This window comes from Oncorhynchus kisutch, unplaced genomic scaffold (genome assembly GCF_002021735.2).
Source record: "Oncorhynchus kisutch isolate 150728-3 unplaced genomic scaffold, Okis_V2 Okis02a-Okis13b_hom, whole genome shotgun sequence".
NCBI classification, from domain to species: Eukaryota; Metazoa; Chordata; class Actinopteri; order Salmoniformes; family Salmonidae; genus Oncorhynchus; species Oncorhynchus kisutch.
In genome coordinates, this window is record NW_022261979.1 from 10,765,429 (window position 1) to 10,786,304 (window position 20,876).

General features: G+C 41.1%; 1 protein-coding gene across 1 annotated transcript; it reads left to right on the plus strand.

Moving 5' to 3' along the window:
• Positions 1–822: 822 nt before the first annotated feature.
• On the plus strand, positions 823–18,286 carry LOC116359259 (sodium-dependent dopamine transporter). The gene is made up of 4 exons (XM_031811825.1): positions 823–921; positions 14,260–14,427; positions 14,921–14,992; positions 18,263–18,286. The coding sequence occupies exons 1-4, from the start codon at positions 823–825 to the stop codon at positions 18,284–18,286; spliced, it is 363 nt and encodes a 120-aa protein (XP_031667685.1).
• The last annotated feature ends 2,590 nt before the right edge of the window (positions 18,287–20,876 follow it).

Sequence of the window (20,876 nt, forward strand, 5' to 3'; positions counted from 1 at the left end):
TGTCCCAAATAACACCCTATTCACTATATAGTGCACTACTTTAGACTAGGACCCATATGGCTCTGGTTGAAAGTAGTGCACTACGTAGGGAATAGGGTGCTATTTGGTATGCTCCCCTCAGTGTTGATAGTCTCTATTAGAGAGGCTAACAGAGGTGACAAACTGCTGCTGAGCTGGTGAATTACAATTCCTTTGAAGGCCCTTACCTACTGGTCATGTCTATAACACCAGTCTGTTCCTGGCCATGTCTATAACACCAGTCTGTTCCTGGCCATGTCTATAACACCAGTCTGTTCCTGGCCATGTCTATAACACCAGTCTGTTCCTGGCCATGTCTATAACACCAGTCTGTTCCTGGTCATGTCTATAACACCAGTCTGTTCCTGGTCATGTCTATAACACCAGTCTGTTCCTGGCCATGTCTATAACACCAGTCTGTTCCTGGTCATGTCTATAACACCAGTCTGTTCTATAGAGGACCATAATACCTACTGGCCATGTCTATAACACCAGTCTGTTCCTGGCCATGTCTATAACACCAGTCTGTTCCTGGCCATGTCTATAACACCAGTCTGTTCCTGGTCATGTCTATAACACCAGTCTGTTCTGGATCTACCAGGTATATGAATATGTTCTTGTCATCTTCACTCTCTCTTCCAGAGATGCCATCATCACCAGTTCCATCAACTCCCTGACAAGCTTCTTCTCTGGCTTCGTCATCTTCTCCTTCCTGGGTTACATGTCCCATAAACACAGCGTGCCATTGGACAAGGTGGCCACAGACGGTCAGTATTCTTAGTGTTCTGGACAAGGTGACCACAGATGGTCAGTAGTCTTAGTGTTCTGGACAAGGTGACCACAGACGGTCAGACGGTCAGTATTCTTAATGTTCTGGACAAGGTGACCACAGACGGTCAGACGGTCAGTATTCTTAGTGTTCTGGACAAGGTGACCACAGACGGTCAGTATTCTTAGTGTTCTGGACAAGGTGACCACAGACGGTCAATATTCTTAGTGTTCTGGACAGGTGACACAGACGGTCAGTATTCTTAGTGTTCTGGACAAGGTGACCACAGACGGTCCCAATATTCTTAGTGTTCTGGACAAGGTGACCACAGACGGTCAGTATTCTTAGTGTTCTGGACAAGGGTGGCCACAGACGGTCAGTATGTCTTAGTGTTTCTGGACAAGGTGGCCACAGACGGTCAGTATTCTTAGTGTTCTGGACAAGGTGGCCACAGACGGTCAGTATTCTTAGTGTTCGGGACAAGGTGACCACAGACGGTCAGTATTCTTAGTGTTCGGGACAAGGTGACCACAGATGGTCAGTATTCGTAGTGTTCTGGACAAGGTGACCACAGACGGTCAGTAGTCATAATGTTTCTGGACAAGGTGACAACAGACGCTCAGTATTCGTAGTGTTCTGGACAAGGTGACAACAGACGCTCAGTATTCGTAATGTTCTGGACAAGGTGACCACAGACGCTCAGTATTCGTAGTGTTCTGGACAAGGTGACCACAGACGGTCAGTATTCTTAGTGTTCTGGACAAGGTGACCACAGATGGTCAGTATTCTTAGTGTTCTGGACAAGGTGACCACAGATGGTCAGTATTCTTAGTGTTCTGGACAAGGTGACCACAGATGGTCAGTATTCTTAGTGTTCTGGACAAGGTGACCACAGATGGTCAGTAGTCTTAATGTTCTGGACAAGGTGACCACAGATGGCAGTAGTCTTAGTGTTCTGGTCAAGGTGTGACCACAGCCGGGTCAGTAGTCTTATGTTCTGGACAAGGTGACCACAGACGGTCAGTATTCTTAGTGTTCGGACAAGGTGACCACAGACGGTCAGTATTCTTAGTGTCTGGACAAGGTGACCACAGACGGTCTAAGTATTCTTGTAGAGTTGTTCTGGACTAAGGTGGACCACAGCCGGTCATGTAGTCTTAATGTTCGGACAAGGTGACCACCAGCGGTCAGTGGGTGTCAGTATTCTTTAGTGCTCTGGTCAAGGTGGTGTACCACCGACGGTCCGTGAGTCTTAGTGTTCTGGACAAGGTGGTGACCACAGACGGTCAGTACGTCTTAGTGCTTCTGGTTCAAGGTGAACCACAGACGAGTCAGTAGTCTTAGTGTTCTGACAAGGGTGACCACAGACGGTCAGTAGTCTTTAGCTGTTGCTGGTTCAAGGTGACCACAGACGGTCAGTTAGTCTTAGGTTCTGGACGAAGGTGACCCCAGACGGTCAGTAGTCTTAGTGTTCTGGTCAAGGTGACCACAGACGGTCAGTAGTCTTAGTGTTCTGGACAAGGTGACCACAGACGGTCAGTAGTCTTAGTGTTCTGGTCAAGGTGACCACAGATGGTCAGTAGTCTTAGTGTTCTGGTCAAGGTGACCACAGACGGTCAGTAGTCTTAGTGTTCTGGTCAAGGTGACCACAGACGGTCAGTAGTCTTAGTGTTCTGGACAAGGTGACCACAGACGGTCAGTAGTCTTAGTGTTCTGGTCAAGGTGACCACAGACGGTCAGTAGTCTTAGTGTTCTGGACAAGGTGACCACAGACGGTCAGTAGTCTTAGTGTTCTGGTCAAGGTGACCACAGACGGTCAGTAGTCTTAGTGTTCTGGACAAGGTGACCACAGACGGTCAGTAGTCTTAGTGTTCTGGTCAAGGTGACCACAGACGGTCAGTAGTCTTAGTGTTCTGGACAAGGTGACCACAGACGGTCAGTAGTCTTAGTGTTCTGGTCAAGGTGACCACAGATGGTCAGTAGTCTTAGTGTTCTGGTCAAGGTGACCACAGACGGTCAGTAGTCTTAATGTTCTGGACAAGGTGACCACAGACGGTCAGTATTCTTAATGTTCTGGTCAAGGTGACCACAGACGGTCAGTATTCTTAGTGTTCTGGACAAGGTGACCACAGACGGTCAGTATTCTTAGTGTTCTGGACAAGGTGACCACAGACGGTCAATATTCTTAGTGTTCTGGACAAGGTGACCACAGACGGTCAGTATTCTTAGTGTTCTGGACAAGGTGGCCACAGACGGTCAGTATTCTTAGTGTTCTGGACAAGGTGGCCACAGACGGTCAGTATTCTTAGTGTTCTGGACAAGGTGGCCACAGACGGTCAGTATTCTTAGTGTTCGGGACAAGGTGACCACAGACGGTCAGTATTCTTAGTGTTCGGGACAAGGTGACCACAGATGGTCAGTATTCGTAGTGTTCTGGACAAGGTGACCACAGACGGTCAGTAGTCATAATGTTCTGGACAAGGTGACAACAGACGCTCAGTATTCGTAGTGTTCTGGACAAGGTGACAACAGACGCTCAGTATTCGTAATGTTCTGGACAAGGTGACCACAGACGCTAATAGAGACAGTAGATCTAGCTGGTCTGTCATAATATAATAGAGACAGTAGATCTAGCTGGTCTGTCATAATATAATAGAGACAGTAGATCTAGCTGGTCTGTCATAATATAATAGAGACAGTAGATCTAGCTGGTCTGTCATAATATAATAGAGACAGTAGATCTAGCTGGTCTGTCATAATATAATAGAGACAGTAGATCTAGCTGGTCTGTCATAATATAATAGAGACAGTAGATCTAGCTGGTCTGTCATAATATAATAGAGACAGTAGATCTAGCTGGTCTGTCATATATAATGAGACAGTAGATCTAGCTGGTCTGTCATAATATAATAGAGACAGTAGATCTAGCTGGTCTGTCATAATATAATAGAGACAGTAGATCTAGCTGGTCTGTCATAATATAATAGAGACAGTAGATCTAGCTGGTCTGTCATAATATAATAGAGACAGTAGATCTAGCTGGTCTGTCATAATATAATAGAGACAGTAGATCTAGCTGGTCTGTCATATTATAATAGAGACAGTAGATCTAGCTGGTCTGTCATAATATAATAGAGACAGTAGATAGATGCTGGTCTGTCATAATATAATAGAGACAGTAGATCTAGCTGGTCTGTCATAATATAATAGAGACAGTAGATCTAGCTGGTCTGTCATAATATAATAGAGACAGTAGATCTAGCTGGTCTGTCATAATATAATAGAGACAGTAGATCTAGCTGGTCTGTCATATATAATAGAGACAGTAGATCTAGCTGGTCTGTCATATATAATAGAGACAGTAGATCTAGCTGGTCTGTCATAATAAATAGAGACAGTAGATCTAGCTGGTCTGTCATAATATAATAGAGACAGTAGATCTAGCTGGTCTGTCATAATATAATAGAGACAGTAGATCTAGCTGGTCTGTCATAATATAATAGAGACAGTAGATCTAGCTGGTCTGTCATAATATAATAGAGACAGAGACAGTAGATCTAGCTGGTCTGTCATAAATATAAGAGACAGTAGATCTAGCTGGTCTGTCATAAATAATAGAGACAGTAGATCTAGCTGGTCTGTCATAATATAATAGAGACAGTAGATCTAGCTGGTCTGTCATAATTATAATAGAGACAGTAGATCTAGCTGGTCTGTCATAATATAATAGAGACAGTAGATCTAGCTGGTCTGTCATAATATAATAGAGACAGTAGATCTAGCTGGTCTGTCATATATAATAGAGACAGTAGATCTAGCTGGTCTGTCATAATATAATAGAGACAGTAGATCTAGCTGGTCTGTCATAATATAATAGAGACAGTAGATCTAGCTGGTCTGTCATAATATAATAGAGACAGTAGATCTAGCTGGTCTGTCATAATATAATAGAGACAGTAGATCTAGCTGGTCTGTCATAATATAATAGAGACAGTAGATCTAGCTGGTCTGTCATAATATAATAGAGACAGTAGATCTAGCTGGTCTGTCATAATATAATAGAGACAGTAGATCTAGCTGGTCTGTCATAATATAATAGAGACATAGAGACAGTAGATCTAGCTGGTCTGTCATAATAATAGAGACAGTAGATCTAGCTGGTCTGTCATAATATAATAGAGACAGTAGATCTAGCTGGTCTGTCATAATATAATAGAGACAGTAGATCTAGCTGGTCTGTCATAATATAATAGAGACAGTAGATCTAGCTGGTCTGTCATAATATAATAGAGACAGTAGATCTAGCTGGTCTGTCATAATTAATAGAGACAGTAGATCTAGCTGGTCTGTCATAATATAATAGAGACAGTAGATCTAGCTGGTCTGTCATAATATAATAGAGACAGTAGATCTAGCTGGTCTGTCATAATATAATAGAGACAGTAGATCTAGCTGGTCTGTCATAATATAATAGAGACAGTAGATCTAGCTGGTCTGTCATAATATAATAGAGACAGTAGATCTAGCTGGTCTGTCATAATATAATAGAGACAGTAGATCTAGCTGGTCTGTCATAATATAATAGAGACAGTAGATCTAGCTGGTCTGTCATAATATAAATAGAGACAGTAGATCTAGCTGGTCTGTCATATATAATAGAGACAGTAGATCTAGCTGGTCTGTCATAATATAATAGAGACAGTAGATCTAGCTGGTCTGTCATAATATAATAGAGACAGTAGATCTAGCTGGTCTGTCATAATATAATAGAGACAGTAGATCTAGCTGGTCTGTCATAATATAATAGAGACAGTAGATCTAGCTGGTCTGTCATATATAATAGAGACAGTAGATCTAGCTGGTCTGTCATAATTATAATAGACAGTAGATCTAGCTGGTCTGTCATAATATAATAGAGACAGTAGATCTAGCTGGTCTGTCATAATATAATAGAGACAGTAGATCTAGCTGGTCTGTCATATTATAATAGAGACAGTAGATCTAGCTGGTCTGTCATAATATAATAGAGAGACAGTAGATCTAGCTGGTCTGTCATAATATAATAGAGACAGTAGATCTAGCTGGTCTGTCATAATATAATAGACAGTAGATCTAGCTGGTCTGTCATAATATAATAGACATAGAGACAGTAGATCTAGCTGGTCTGTCATAATATAATAGAGACAGTAGATCTAGCTGGTCTGTCATAATAATAATAGAGACAGTAGATCTAGCTGGTCTGTCATATATAATAGAGACAGTAGATCTAGCTGGTCTGTCATAATATAATAGAGACAGTAGATCTAGCTGGTCTGTCATAATATAATAGAGACAGTAGATCTAGCTGGTCTGTCATAATATAATAGAGACAGTAGATCTAGCTGGTCTGTCATAATATAATAGAGACAGTAGATCTAGCTGGTCTGTCATAATATAATAGAGAGAGACAGTAGATCTAGCTGGTCTGTCATAATATAATAGAGACAGTAGATCTAGCTGGTCTGTCATAATATAATAGAGACAGTAGATCTAGCTGGTCTGTCATAATATAATAGAGACAGTAGATCTAGCTGGTCTGTCATAATATAATAGAGACAGTAGATCTAGCTGGTCTGTCATAATATAATAGAGACAGTAGATCTAGCTGGTCTGTCATAATATAATAGAGACAGTAGATCTAGCTGGTCTGTCATAATATAATAGAGACAGTAGATCTAGCTGGTCTGTCATAATATAATAGAGACAGTAGATCTAGCTGATATAAGAGAAGTAGATCTAGCTGGTCTGTCATAATATAATAGAGACAGTAGATCTAGCTGGTCTGTCATATTATAATAGAGACAGTAGATCTAGCTGGTCTGTCATAATATAATAGAGACAGTAGATCTAGCTGGTCTGTCATTATAATAGAGACAGTAGATCTAGCTGGTCTGTCATATATAATAGAGACAGTAGATCTAGCTGGTCTGTCATAATATAATAGAGACAGTAGATCTAGCTGGTCTGTCATAATATAATAGAGACATAGAGACATAGATCTAGCTGGTCTGTCATAATATAATAGAGACAGTAGATCTAGCTGGTCTGTCATAATATAATAGAGACAGTAGATCTAGCTGGTCTGTCATAATATAATAGAGACAGTAGATCTAGCTGGTCTGTCATAATATAATAGAGACAGTAGATCTAGCTGGTCTGTCATAATATAATAGAGACAGTAGATCTAGCTGGTCTGTCATAATATAATAGAGACAGTAGATCTAGCTGGTCTGTCATAATATAATAGAGACAGTAGATCTAGCTGGTCTGTCATAATATAATAGAGACAGTAGATCTAGCTGGTCTGTCATAATATAATAGAGACAGTAGATCTAGCTGGTCTGTCATAATATAATAGAGACAGTAGATCTAGCTGGTCTGTCATAATATAATAGAGACAGTAGATCTAGCTGGTCTGTCATAATATAATAGAGACAGTAGATCTAGCTGGTCTGTCATAATATAATAGAGACAGTAGATCTAGCTGGTCTGTCATAATATAATAGAGACAGTAGATCTAGCTGGTCTGTCATAATATAATAGAGACAGTAGATCTAGCTGGTCTGTCATAATATAATAGAGACAGTAGATCTAGCTGGTCTGTCATAATATAATAGAGACAGTAGATCTAGCTGGTCTGTCATAATATAAGAGACAGTAGATCTAGCTGGTCTGTCAATTATAATAGACAGTAGATCTAGCTGGTCTGTCATAATATAATAGAGACAGTAGATCTAGCTGGTCTGTCATATATAATAGAGACAGTAGATCTAGCTGGTCTGTCATAATATAATAGAGACAGTAGATCTAGCTGGTCTGTCATATATAATAGAGACAGTAGATCTAGCTGGTCTGTCATAATATAATAGAGACAGTAGATCTAGCTGGTCTGTCATAATATAATAGAGACAGTAGATCTAGCTGGTCTGTCATAATATAATAGAGACAGTAGATCTAGCTGGTCTGTCATATATAATAGAGACAGTAGATCTAGCTGGTCTGTCATAATATAATAGAGACAGTAGATCTAGCTGGTCTGTCATAATATAATAGAGACAGTAGATCTAGCTGGTCTGTCATAATATATAGAGACAGTAGATCTAGCTGGTCTGTCATAATATAATAGAGACAGTAGATCTAGCTGGTCTGTCATAATATAATAGAGACAGTAGATCTAGCTGGTCTGTCATAATATAATAGAGACAGTAGATCTAGCTGGTCTGTCATAATATAATAGAGACAGTAGATCTAGCTGGTCTGTCATAATATAATAGAGACAGTAGATCTAGCTGGTCTGTCATAATATAATAGAGACAGTAGATCTAGCTGGTCTGTCATAATATAATAGAGACAGTAGATCTAGCTGGTCTGTCATATATAATAGAGACAGTAGATCTAGCTGGTCTGTCATAATATAATAGAGACAGTAGATCTAGCTGGTCTGTCATAATATAATAGAGACAGTAGATCTAGCTGGTCTGTCATAATATAATAGAGACAGTAGATCTAGCTGGTCTGTCATAATATAATAGAGACAGTAGATCTAGCTGGTCTGTCATAATATAATAGAGACAGTAGATCTAGCTGGTCTGTCATATATAATAGAGACAGTAGATCTAGCTGGTCTGTCATAATATAATAGAGACAGTAGATCTAGCTGGTCTGTCATAATATAATAGAGACAGTAGATCTAGCTGGTCTGTCATAATATAATAGAGACAGTAGATCTAGCTGGTCTGTCATATATAATAGAGACAGTAGATCTAGCTGGTCTGTCATAATATAGAGACAGTAGATCTAGCTGGTCTGTCATAATATAATAGAGACAGTAGATCTAGCTGGTCTGTCATAATATAATAGAGACAGTAGATCTAGCTGGTCTGTCATAATATAATAGAGACAGTAGATCTAGCTGGTCTGTCATAATATAATAGAGACAGTAGATCTAGCTGGTCTGTCATAATATAATAGAGACAGTAGATCTAGCTGGTCTGTCATAATATAATAGAGACAGTAGATCTAGCTGGTCTGTCATATAATAGAGACAGTAGATCTAGCTGGTCTGTCATAAATATAATAGAGACAGTAGATCTAGCTGGTCTGTCATAATATAATAGAGACAGTAGATCTAGCTGGTCTGTCATAATATAATAAGATAGAGACAGTAGATCTAGCTGGTCTGTCATAATATAATAGAGACAGTAGATCTAGCTGGTCTGTCATAATATAATAGAGACAGTAGATCTAGCTGGTCTGTCAATATAATAGAGACAGTAGATCTAGCTGGTCTGTCATAATATAATAGACAGTAGATCTAGCTGGTCTGTCATAATATAATAGAGACAGTAGATCTAGCTGGTCTGTCATAATTATAATAGAGATAGATCTAGCTGGTGTCATAATATAATAGAGACAGTAGATCTAGCTGGTCTGTCATAATAATAGAGACAGTAGATCTAGCTGGTCTGTCATAATATAATAGAGACAGTAGATCTAGCTGGTCTGTCATAATATAATAGAGACAGTAGATCTAGCTGGTCTGTCATAATATAATAGAGAGACAGTAGATCTAGCTGGTCTGTCATAATATAATAGAGACAGTAGATCTAGCTGGTCTGTCATAATATAATAGAGACAGTAGATCTAGCTGGTCTGTCATAATATAATAGAGACAGTAGATCTAGCTGGTCTGTCATAATATAATAGAGACAGTAGATCTAGCTGGGTCTGTCATAATATAATAGAGACAGTAGATCTAGCTGGTCTGTCATAATATAAAGAGACAGTAGATCTAGCTGGTCTGTCATAATATATAGAGACAGTAGATCTAGCTGGTCTGTCATAATATAATAGAGACAGTAGATCTAGCTGGTCTGTCATAATATAATAGAGACAGTAGATCTAGCTGGTCTGTCATAATATAATAGAGACAGTAGATCTAGCTGGTCTGTCATAATATAATAGAGACAGTAGATCTAGCTGGTCTGTCATAATATAATAGAGACAGTAGATCTAGCTGGTCTGTCATAATATAATAGAGACATAGACAGTAGATCTAGCTGGTCTGTCATAATATAATAGACAGTAGATCTAGCTGGTCTGTCATAATATAATAGAGACAGTAGATCTAGCTGGTCTGTCATAATATAATAGAGACAGTAGATCTAGCTGGTCTGTCATAATATATAGAGACAGTAGATCTAGCTGGTCTGTCATAATATAATAGAGACAGTAGATCTAGCTGGTCTGTCATAATATAATAGAGACAGTAGATCTAGCTGGTCTGTCATAATATAATAGAGACAGTAGATCTAGCTGGTCTGTCATAATATAATAGAGACAGTAGATCTAGCTGGTCTGTCATAATATAATAGAGACAGTAGATCTAGCTGGTCTGTCATAATATAATAGAGACAGTAGATCTAGCTGGTCTGTCATAATATAATAGAGACAGTAGATCTAGCTGGTCTGTCATAATATATAGAGACATAGACAGTAGATCTAGCTGGTCTGTCATAATATAATAGAGACAGTAGATCTAGCTGGTCTGTCATAATATAATAGAGACAGTAGATCTAGCTGGTCTGTCATAATATAATAGAGACATAGAGACAGTAGATCTAGCTGGTCTGTCATAATATAATAGAGACAGTAGATCTAGCTGGTCTGTCATAATATAATAGAGACAGTAGATCTAGCTGGTCTGTCATAATATAATAGAGACAGTAGATCTAGCTGGTCTGTCATAATATAATAGAGACAGTAGATCTAGCTGGTCTGTCATAATATAATAGAGACAGTAGATCTAGCTGGTCTGTCATAATATAATAGAGACAGTAGATCTAGCTGGTCTGTCATAATATAATAGAGACAGTAGATCTAGCTGGTCTGTCATAATATAATAGAGACAGTAGATCTAGCTGGTCTGTCATAATATAATAGAGACAGTAGATCTAGCTGGTCTGTCATAATATAATAGAGACAGTAGATCTAGCTGGTCTGTCATAATATATAGAGACAGTAGATCTAGCTGGTCTGTCATAATTATAGAGACAGTAGATCTAGCTGGTCTGTCATAATATAATAGAGACAGTAGATCTAGCTGGTCTGTCATAATATAATAGAGACAGTAGATCTAGCTGGTCTGTCATAATATAATAGAGACAGTAGATCTAGCTGGTCTGTCATAATATAATAGAGACAGTAGATCTAGCTGGTCTGTCATAATATAATAGAGACAGTAGATCTAGCTGGTCTGTCATAATATAATAGAGACAGTAGATCTAGCTGGTCTGTCATAATATATAGAGACAGTAGATCTAGCTGGTCTGTCATAATATAATAGAGACAGTAGATCTAGCTGGTCTGTCATAATATAATAGAGACAGTAGATCTAGCTGGTCTGTCATATTATAATAGAGACAGTAGATCTAGCTGGTCTGTCATAATATAATAAGATAGAGACAGTAGATCTAGCTGGTCTGTCATAATATAATAGAGACAGTAGATCTAGCTGGTCTGTCATAATATAATAGAGACAGTAGATCTAGCTGGTCTGTCATAATATAATAGAGACAGTAGATCTAGCTGGTCTGTCAAATATAATAGAGACAGTAGATCTAGCTGGTCTGTCATAATATAATAGAGACAGTAGATCTAGCTGGTCTGTCATAATATAATAGAGACAGTAGATCTAGCTGGTCTGTCATAATATAATAGAGACAGTAGATCTAGCTGGTCTGTCATAATATAATAGAGACAGTAGATCTAGCTGGTCTGTCATTATAATAGAGACAGTAGATCTAGCTGGTCTGTCATAATATAATAGAGACAGTAGATCTAGCTGGTCTGTCATAATAATAGAGACAGTAGATCTAGCTGGTCTGTCATAATATAATAGAGACAGTAGATCTAGATGGCTGTTCTGTCATAATATAATAGAGACAGTAGATCTAGCTGGACCAGGTCTGTACTGGAGACTGTGCTGGAAGTTCGTCAGCCCGTGTTTCCTCCTGGTGAGTGTCATATAATAATAAATAAATAAATAAATAATAAATAAATAATATCATATAAAGAGAGAAACACCATCAAACATGTCAAGTATTTTTTTTGTTTACCTGGTGCAAAATGGAACCAGGTGAATAAGTCCACATGCAGCTCTCAGTCATGCACACCAAGGTCTAGGCACTAACTACAGTTTGCTAGCTTCAGTAGAGGCTAGTCCATAAGTGTCCTTATGACAGCTTTCAGTCATGCACACCAAGGTCTAGTCACTAACTACAGTTTGCTAGCTTCAGGAGAGGCTAGTCCATAAGTGTCCTTATGACAGCTCTCAGTCATGCACACCAAGGTCTAGGCACTAACTACAGTTTGCTAGCTTCAGTAGAGGCTGGTCCATAAGGGTCCTTATGACAGCTCTCAGTCATGCACACCAAGGTCTAGGCACTAACTACAGTTTGCTAGCTTCAGTAGAGGCTAGTCCATAAGTGTCCTTATGACAGCTCTCAGTCATGCACACCAAGGTCTAGGCACTAACTACAGTTTGCTAGCTTAGTAGAGGCTAGTCCATAAGTGTCCTTATGACAGCTCTCAGTCATGCACACCAAGGTCTAGGCACTAACTACAGTTTGCTAGCTTCAGTAGAGGCTGGTCCATAAGGGTCCTTATGACAGCTCTCAGTCATGCACACCAAGGTCTAGGCACTAACTACAGTTTGCTAGCTTCAGTAGAGGCTAGTCCATAAGTGTCCTTATGACAGCTCTCAGTCATGCACACCAAGGTCTAGGCACTAACTACAGTTTGCTAGCTTCAGTAGAGGCTGGTCCATAAGTGTCCTTATGACAGCTCTCAGTCATGCACACCAAGGTCTAGGCACTAACTACAGTTTTCTAGCTTCAGTAGAGGCTAGTCCATAAGTGTCCTTATGACAGCTCTCAGTCATGCACACCAAGGTCTAGGCACTAACTACAGTTTGCTAGCTTCAGGAGAGGCTAGTCCAGAAGTGTCCTTATGACAGCTCTCAGTCATGCACTCCAAGGTCTAGGCACTAACTACAGTTTGCTAGCATCAGTAGAGGCTAGTCCATAAGTGTCCTTATGACAGCTCTCAGTCATGCACACCAAGGTCTAGGCATTAACTACAGTTTGCTAGCATCAGGAGAGGCTAGTCCATAAGTGTCCTTATGACAGCTCTCAGTCATGCACACCAAGGTCTAGTCACTAACTACAGTTTTCTAGCTTCAGCAGAGGCTGGTCCATTAAGTGTCCTTATGACAGCTCTCAGTCATGCACACCAAGGTCTAGGCACTAACTACAGTTTGCTAGCTTCAGTAGAGGCTAGTCCATAAGTGTCCTTATGACAGCTCTCAGTCATGCACTCCAAGCTCTAGACACTAACTACAGTTTGCTAGCTTCAGTAGAGGCTGGTCCATAAGTGTCCTTATGACAGCTCTCAGTCATGCACACCAAGGTCTAGGCATTAACTACAGTTTGCTAGCATCAGGAGAGGCTAGTCCATAAGTGTCCTTATGACAGATCTCAGTCATGCACACCAAGGTCTAGGCATTAACTACAATTTTCTAGCTTCAGTAGAGGCTAGTCCATAAGTGTCCTTATGACAGCTCTCAGTCATGCACTCCAAGCTCTAGGCACTAACTACAGTTTGCTACCTTCAGTAGAGGCTAGTCCATAAGTGTCCTTATGACAGCTCTCAGTGATGCACACCAAGGTCTAGGCACTAACTACAGTTTGCTAGCTTCAGTAGAGGCTGGTCCATAAGTGTCCTTATGACAGCTCTCAGTCATGCACACCAAGGTCTAGGCATTAACTACAGTTTTCTAGCTTCAGTAGAGGCTAGTCCATAAGTGTCCTTATGACAGCTCTCAGTCATGCACTCCAAGGTCTAGGCACTAACTACAGTTTGCTAGCTTCAGTAGAGGCTGGTCCATAAGTGTCCTTATGACAGCTCTCAGTCATGCACACCAAGGTCTAGGCACTAACTACAGTTTGCTAGCTTCAGTAGAGGCTAGTCCTTAAGTGTCCTTATGACAGCTCTCAGTCATGCACACCAAGGTCTAGGCACTAACTACAGTTTTCTAGCTTCAGTAGAGGCTGGTCCATAAGTGTCCTTATGACAGCTCTGTCATGCACACCAAGCTCTAGGCACTAACTACAGTTTGCTAGCTTCAGTAGAGGCTAGTCCTTAAGTGTCCTTATGACAGCTCTCAGTCATGCACACCAAGGTCTAGGCACTAACTACAGTTTTCTAGCTTCAGTAGAGGCTGGTCCATAAGTGTCCTTATGACAGCTCTGTCATGCACACCAAGCTCTAGGCACTAACTACAGTTTGCTAGCTTCAGTAGAGGCTGGTCCATAAGTGTCATTATGACTTGAAACAGGAAAGTGTCCTAACCCCAAAACCCTCTGTTTCTCCAGTTCATGGTGGTGGTGAGCTTCGCGACCTTTAACCCTCCTAACTACGGGACATACACGTTTCCCATATGGGCCAACATGATTGGCTGGTGCTTGGCTATATCCTCCATGACCATGGTGCCTCTCTATGCCATCTACAAGATGTGCACCTTACCTGGAAAGTTCTGTGATGTAAGTCTGGTTTATATAAGTCTGGTTTATATAAGTCTGGTTTATATAAGTCTGGTTTATACAAGTGGGAAGTCTGGTTTATATAAGTCTGGTTTATATAAGTCTGGTTTATATAAGTCTGGTTTGTACAAGTGGGAAGTCTGGTTTATATAAGTCTGGTTTATATAAGTCTGGTTTATATACATGGGAAGTCTGGTTTATATAAGTCTGGTTTATATAAGTGGGAAGTCTGGTTTGTATTGATGTGTGCTGCTATGGTGATTTAGCAGACACCTTTAACCAAAGTGATGCCCACTTTTATCAACATCAATGCACAGAAATGTCAACACTGACAGTGACACATATTTATTCGGTAGGTGAGCAATATGGTTGGTGAGCTATAACATCACCAGCAAATCTGAATATCCCAGCTTGGTAATTAATGCACAATGATTTGTATAATGAAGACAAGTTAGTTTCTTTGGTATTTGATTCCCGTCCTGTCTTCCTGTAGAGACTGGCCTACGCCATTACGCCTGAGCACGAACACCACCTGGTGGATAACGGAGAAGTTAGGAGGTTTACGGTAAGCTGCTCTTCACTGCTTACTTGACGTTACTTAACCTCCCCTACTTATCTTACCCTACCTTACCTTATCTTACCTTACCCTACCTTACCTTACCTTACCTTATCTTACCTTACCTTACCTTACCCTACCTTACCCTACCTTACCTTATCTTACCTTACCCTACCTTACCTTACCTTACCTTATCTTACCTTACCCTACCTTTCCTTACCCTACCTTACCTTATCTTACCCTACCCTACCTTACCTTACCCTACCTTACCTTACCCTACCTTACCTTACCTTACCCTACCTTACCTTACCTTACCTTACCCTACCCTACCTTACCTTACCCTACCTTACCTTACCTTACCTTACCCTACCCTACCCTACCTTACCCTACCTTACCTTACCTTACCCTCCCCTACTTATCCTACCCTACCTTACCTTACCCTACCTTACCTTACCCTACTTTACCTTGCCTTACCTTACCTTATCTTACCTTACCCTACCTTACCTTACCTTACCCTACCTTACCTTACCCTACCTTACCCTACCCTACCCTACCCTACCTTACCTTACCCTACCTTACCTTATCTTACCTTACCCTACCTTACCTTACCCTACCCTACCTTACCTTACCCTACCTTACCTTACCATACCTTACCTTGCCCTACCTTACCTTGCCCTACCTTACCTTACCCTACCTTACATTACCTTACCCTACCTTACCCTACCTTACCTTACCTTACCTTACCTTACCCTACCATACCTTACCTTACCCTACCTTACCCTACCTTACCTTACCTTACCTTACCTTACCTTACCCTACCTTACCTTACCTTACCTTACCCTACCTTACCTTACCTTACCCTACCTTACCCTACCTTACCTTACCTTACCTTACCTTACCCTACCTTACCTTACCTTAACCTACCTTACCTTACCTTACCCTGCCTTACCCTACCTTACCTTACCTTACCCTACCATACCTTACCTTACCTTACCCTACCTTACCCTACCTTACCTTACCTTACCTTACCCTACCTTACCTTACCCTACCTTACCTTACCTTACCTTACCCTACCTTACCCTACCTTACCTTACCTTACCTTACCCTACCTTACCTTACCTTAACCTACCTTACCTTACCTTACCCTGCCTTACCCTACCCTACCTTACCTTACCTTACCTTACCTTACCCTACCTTACCTTACCCTACCCTACCTTACCTTACCTTACCTTGCCCTACCTTACCTTACCCTACCTTACATTACCTTACCCTACCTTACCTTACCCTACCTTACCTTACCTTACCCTACCTTACCCTACCCTACCCTACCCTACCTTACCTTACCCTACCTTACCTTATCTTACCTTACCCTACCTTACCTTACCTTACCCTACCCTACCCTACCTTACCTTACCCTACCTTACCTTACCTTACCTTACCATACCTTACCTTGCCCTACCTTACCTTGCCCTACCTTACCTTACCCTACCTTACATTACCTTACCCTACCTTACCCTACCTTACCTTACCTTACCTTACCTTACCTTACCCTACCATACCTTACCTTACCTTACCCTACCTTACCCTACCTTACCTTACCTTACCCTACCTTACCTTACCTTACCTTACCCTACCTTACCTTACCTTACCCTACCTTACCCTACCTTACCTTACCTTACCTTACCCTACCTTACCTTACCTTAACCTACCTTACCTTACCTTACCCTGCCTTACCCTACCCTACCTTACCTTACCCTACCTTACCTTACCTTACCTTACCTTACCTTACCTTACCTTACCTAACTTACCTTACCTTACCTTACCTTACCCTGCCTTACCTTACCTTACATTACCTTGCCTTACCCTACTCTACCTTAGCCTACCTTACCTTACATTACCTTACCCTACCTTACCTTACCTTACCTTACCTTACCTTACCTTACCTTACCTTACCTTACCTTACCCCACCTTACCTTACCTTGCCTTACATTACCTTACCCTACCTTACCTTACCTTATCCTACCTTACCTTACCCTACCTTACCTTACCTTACCTTACCTTACCTTACCTTACCCTACCTTACCTTACCCTACCTTATCTTACCCTACCCTACCTTACCTTACCTTACCTTACCTTACCCCACCTTACCTTACCTTACCCTACCTTACCTTACCTTACCATACCTTACCTTACCTTACCTTACCCTACCTTACCTTATCTTACCTTACCTTACCCTACCTTACCTTACCCTACCTTACCTTACCCTACCCTACCTTACCTTACCCTACCTTACCTTATCTTACCTTACCTTACCTTACCTTACCTCACCTTACCCTACCTTACCTTACCTTACCTTATCCTATCTTACCCTACCTTACCATACCTTACCATACCCTACCTTACCCCACCTTACCTTACCCTACCTTTCCTTACCCTACCTTACCTTACCCCGCCTTACCTTACCTTACCCTACCTTACCTTACCTTACCTTACCCTACCTTATCTTATCTTACCTTACCTTACCCTACCTTACCTTACCCCACCTTACCTTACCCTACCTTACCTTACCCTAACCTACCCTACCTTCCCTACCTTACCTTACCCTACCCTACCCTACCCTACCTTACCTTACCTTACCCCACCTTACCTTACCCCACCTTACCGTACCCTACCTTACCTTACCCCACCTTACCCTACCGTACCCTACCTTACCTTACCCTACCTTACCTTACTCTACCCTACCCTACCTTACCCCACCTTACCTTACCCTACCCTACCTTACCCTACCCTACCTTACCCCACCTACCCTACCCTACCTTACCTTACCATACCTTACTCTACCCTACCTTACCCCACCTTACCTTACCCTACCTTACCTTACCCTACCTTACCCCACCTTACCTTACCCTACCTTACCTTACCCTACCTTACCCCACCTTACCTTACCTTACCCCACCTTACCTTACCTTACCCTACCTTACCTTACTCTACCTTACCTTACCCTACCTTACCCTACCCTACCTTACCCTACCTTACCTTACTCTACCTTACCTTACCTTACCCTACCCTACCTTACCCTACCCTACCTTACCCTACCCTACCCTACCTTACCTTACCTTACCTTTCCTTTCCTTACCCTACCTTACCTTACCCTACCTTACCCTACCTTACCTTACCTTACCCCACCTTACCCTACCTTACCTTACCCTACCCTACCTTACCTTACCTTACCTTACTCTACCTTAGTGTATTATTGTCCTTTCCCATTGGTTTCCACAGCTCCAACACTGGATGGTGATCTGAGCCCAGGAAGAAGACAGGGGTCCGTTCACATGGAGGATGGATGGATAGAGAGAGGGAGGGAGGGAGGGATGGAGGGAGGGATGGATAGAGAGAGGGATGGATAGAGAGAGGGAGGGAGGGAGGGAGGGAGGGAGGGAGGGAGGGAGGGAGGGAGGGAGGGAGGGAGGGAGGAGGGAGGGAGGGAGGGATAGAGAGAGGGATAGAGAGAGGGAGGGAGGGAGGGATAGAGAGAGGGAGGGAGGGATAGAGAGAGGGAGGGAGGGATAGAGAGAGGGAGGGAGGGATAGAGAGAGGGAGGGAGGGATAGAGAGAGGGAGGGAGGGATAGAGGGAGGGATGGATGGATAGAGGGAGTGATGGAGGGATAGAGTGAGGGATGGATAGCTAGAAGGAGGCACAGCAGACATGTGAACAGAGTTTATCCCGTAACAAGAGGAGAGAGAAGTGTTTGAAATGCCAACCAAGCTGTCAAATCGTAGTGGTCTTTAATTTCCTCAATGGACGTGTGGTTGTGTGCTGTAATCTAGATCAGGATGTTAGTGACGTTTGGTCAAAATATCAATCTTAAACAATGACTGTTATGATTAAAGATAATACACCAATATATTCATGTTTATTTTGTGAGCTGAGAAAAATCTGAGCATTTGGTTTAGTGTAAAATCCTGATGACAAAATATGATATGATAATCTGTTGTAGAGGTAACTAAGAGAAATAGTATTTATTACAGAAACAACACAGCCAATAACTAAAGGACATGACTGTATCTAACTGTATCTGAAAGTGTACATGTTTTAAGTTACGTTGCTGACAACATATACCTGTCACATAGTAAGCTAGCTTTTTATATTTTGCCAACCGTTTCCTTTTGACACTTCAAAAATGTGTTGTTTGTTACTTCTCTTCTGAAAATGTTTTCAAATGTACCGGGGGGGTCCGAAACGATTGACACCCTTGATAAAGATGAGAAAAGATAAATATTAAATAAATTATTTAAATACTGAGCTATATTGTATGCTAATTTTTTTTCTTTCATTATTTTATACTAATACAATTGCTCAGAGAAAGATAATTTTGTTTAAACTTTTTCCTCAAAGGTTGGCGTCAAAATAATTGACACACACGTCTCGGTTCTGGGTAAAGTTCATGATGCCGTTGACCTTGTTATTAACAAGGATCCCAGGACGAATGGAGGCTAAATAGCCCCATAACATCACAGATCCACCACCATGTTTGACAGTAGGTAAAGAGCTCTATTTTCATGTCAACCAACAGATGTATACACCTGTAATTTGATACATGGCACTGGCACATGGACTGGAAACCGGTGCTTTGGTCAGATGACATGGAAATAAATATCTCTGGCCACGTACACCAGTGGTGGGCGTGGCGTTGACCATGAGAATGCACAAGCAGAGAAGAATTTAAAAAAAATATTGTGCTGGATCTTTGATGCTATGGGACTAAATAGCTTCCACTGGTCCTGGGATCCTTGTTAAGGTCAACAGCATCATGATCTTTACCCAGAACCAAGACATTTTAGATAAAAACCCTGGTTGTCTCTGTTACGAGGCTGAAACTTGGTCACAAGTAGATCTTCCAGCAAGACAATAACCCCAAGCACACGTCAAAATCCACAAAGAAATGATTCATTGGCCACAAAAATCTACATTTTTTGCAATGGCCCTCTCAGTCTCCAGACTTGAACCCCATTGAAAACCTGTGGTGTGAATTGAAGAGAGCCGGTCCATAAGCACGGACAGAGGATATCAAGGATCTGAAAGGATTCTGTATGGAGGACTGTTCTAAGATCCCTCACAATGTGTTCTAGAATCTCAGAAAACATTCTAGAATAAGTCTCAGTACCTTTATCCTCACAAGGTGTTCTAGAATCTCTGAAAACATTCTAGAATAAGTCTCAGTACCTTTATCCTCACAATGTATTCTAGAATCTCAGAAAACATTCTAGAATAAGTCTCAGTACCTTTATCCTCACAAGGTGTTCTAGAATCTCAGAAAACATTCTAGAATAAGTCTCAGTACCTTTATCCTCACAATGTATTCTAGAATCTCAGAAAACATTCTAGAATAAGTCTCAGTACCTTTATCCTCACAATGTGTTCTAGAATCTCCGAAAACATTCTAGAATAAGTCTCAGCACCTTTATCCTCACAATGTGTTCTAGAATCTCCGAAAACATTCTAGAATAAGTCTCAGCACCTTTTTACTCACAAGGTGTTCTAGAATCTCAGAAAACATTCTAGTAAAAGGCTCAGCTATATTTGCAAGGTTAGACATTGAAAAGTATTGAAAACAAGGGGTGTCAATAACTTGGACCGCTATCTTTGAGAAAACATCCTCACAGCAATTGTATTAGTATAAATAATGTCATTTCCCAGTTTGTTGTCAATATAGCCCAGTATTTATTCATTTTATACAGTCATTTTTTGCTCCTCTTTATCAAGGGGGTCAATCATTTCAGGGTGTTTATATATTATATTATTATGGCAACTTAAGCAACACAAAATGACCTGTGTTTAGTAACAAAACTCTTCAGGTCTATCATGTGGCGCGGTGGTCTAAGACACTGCAT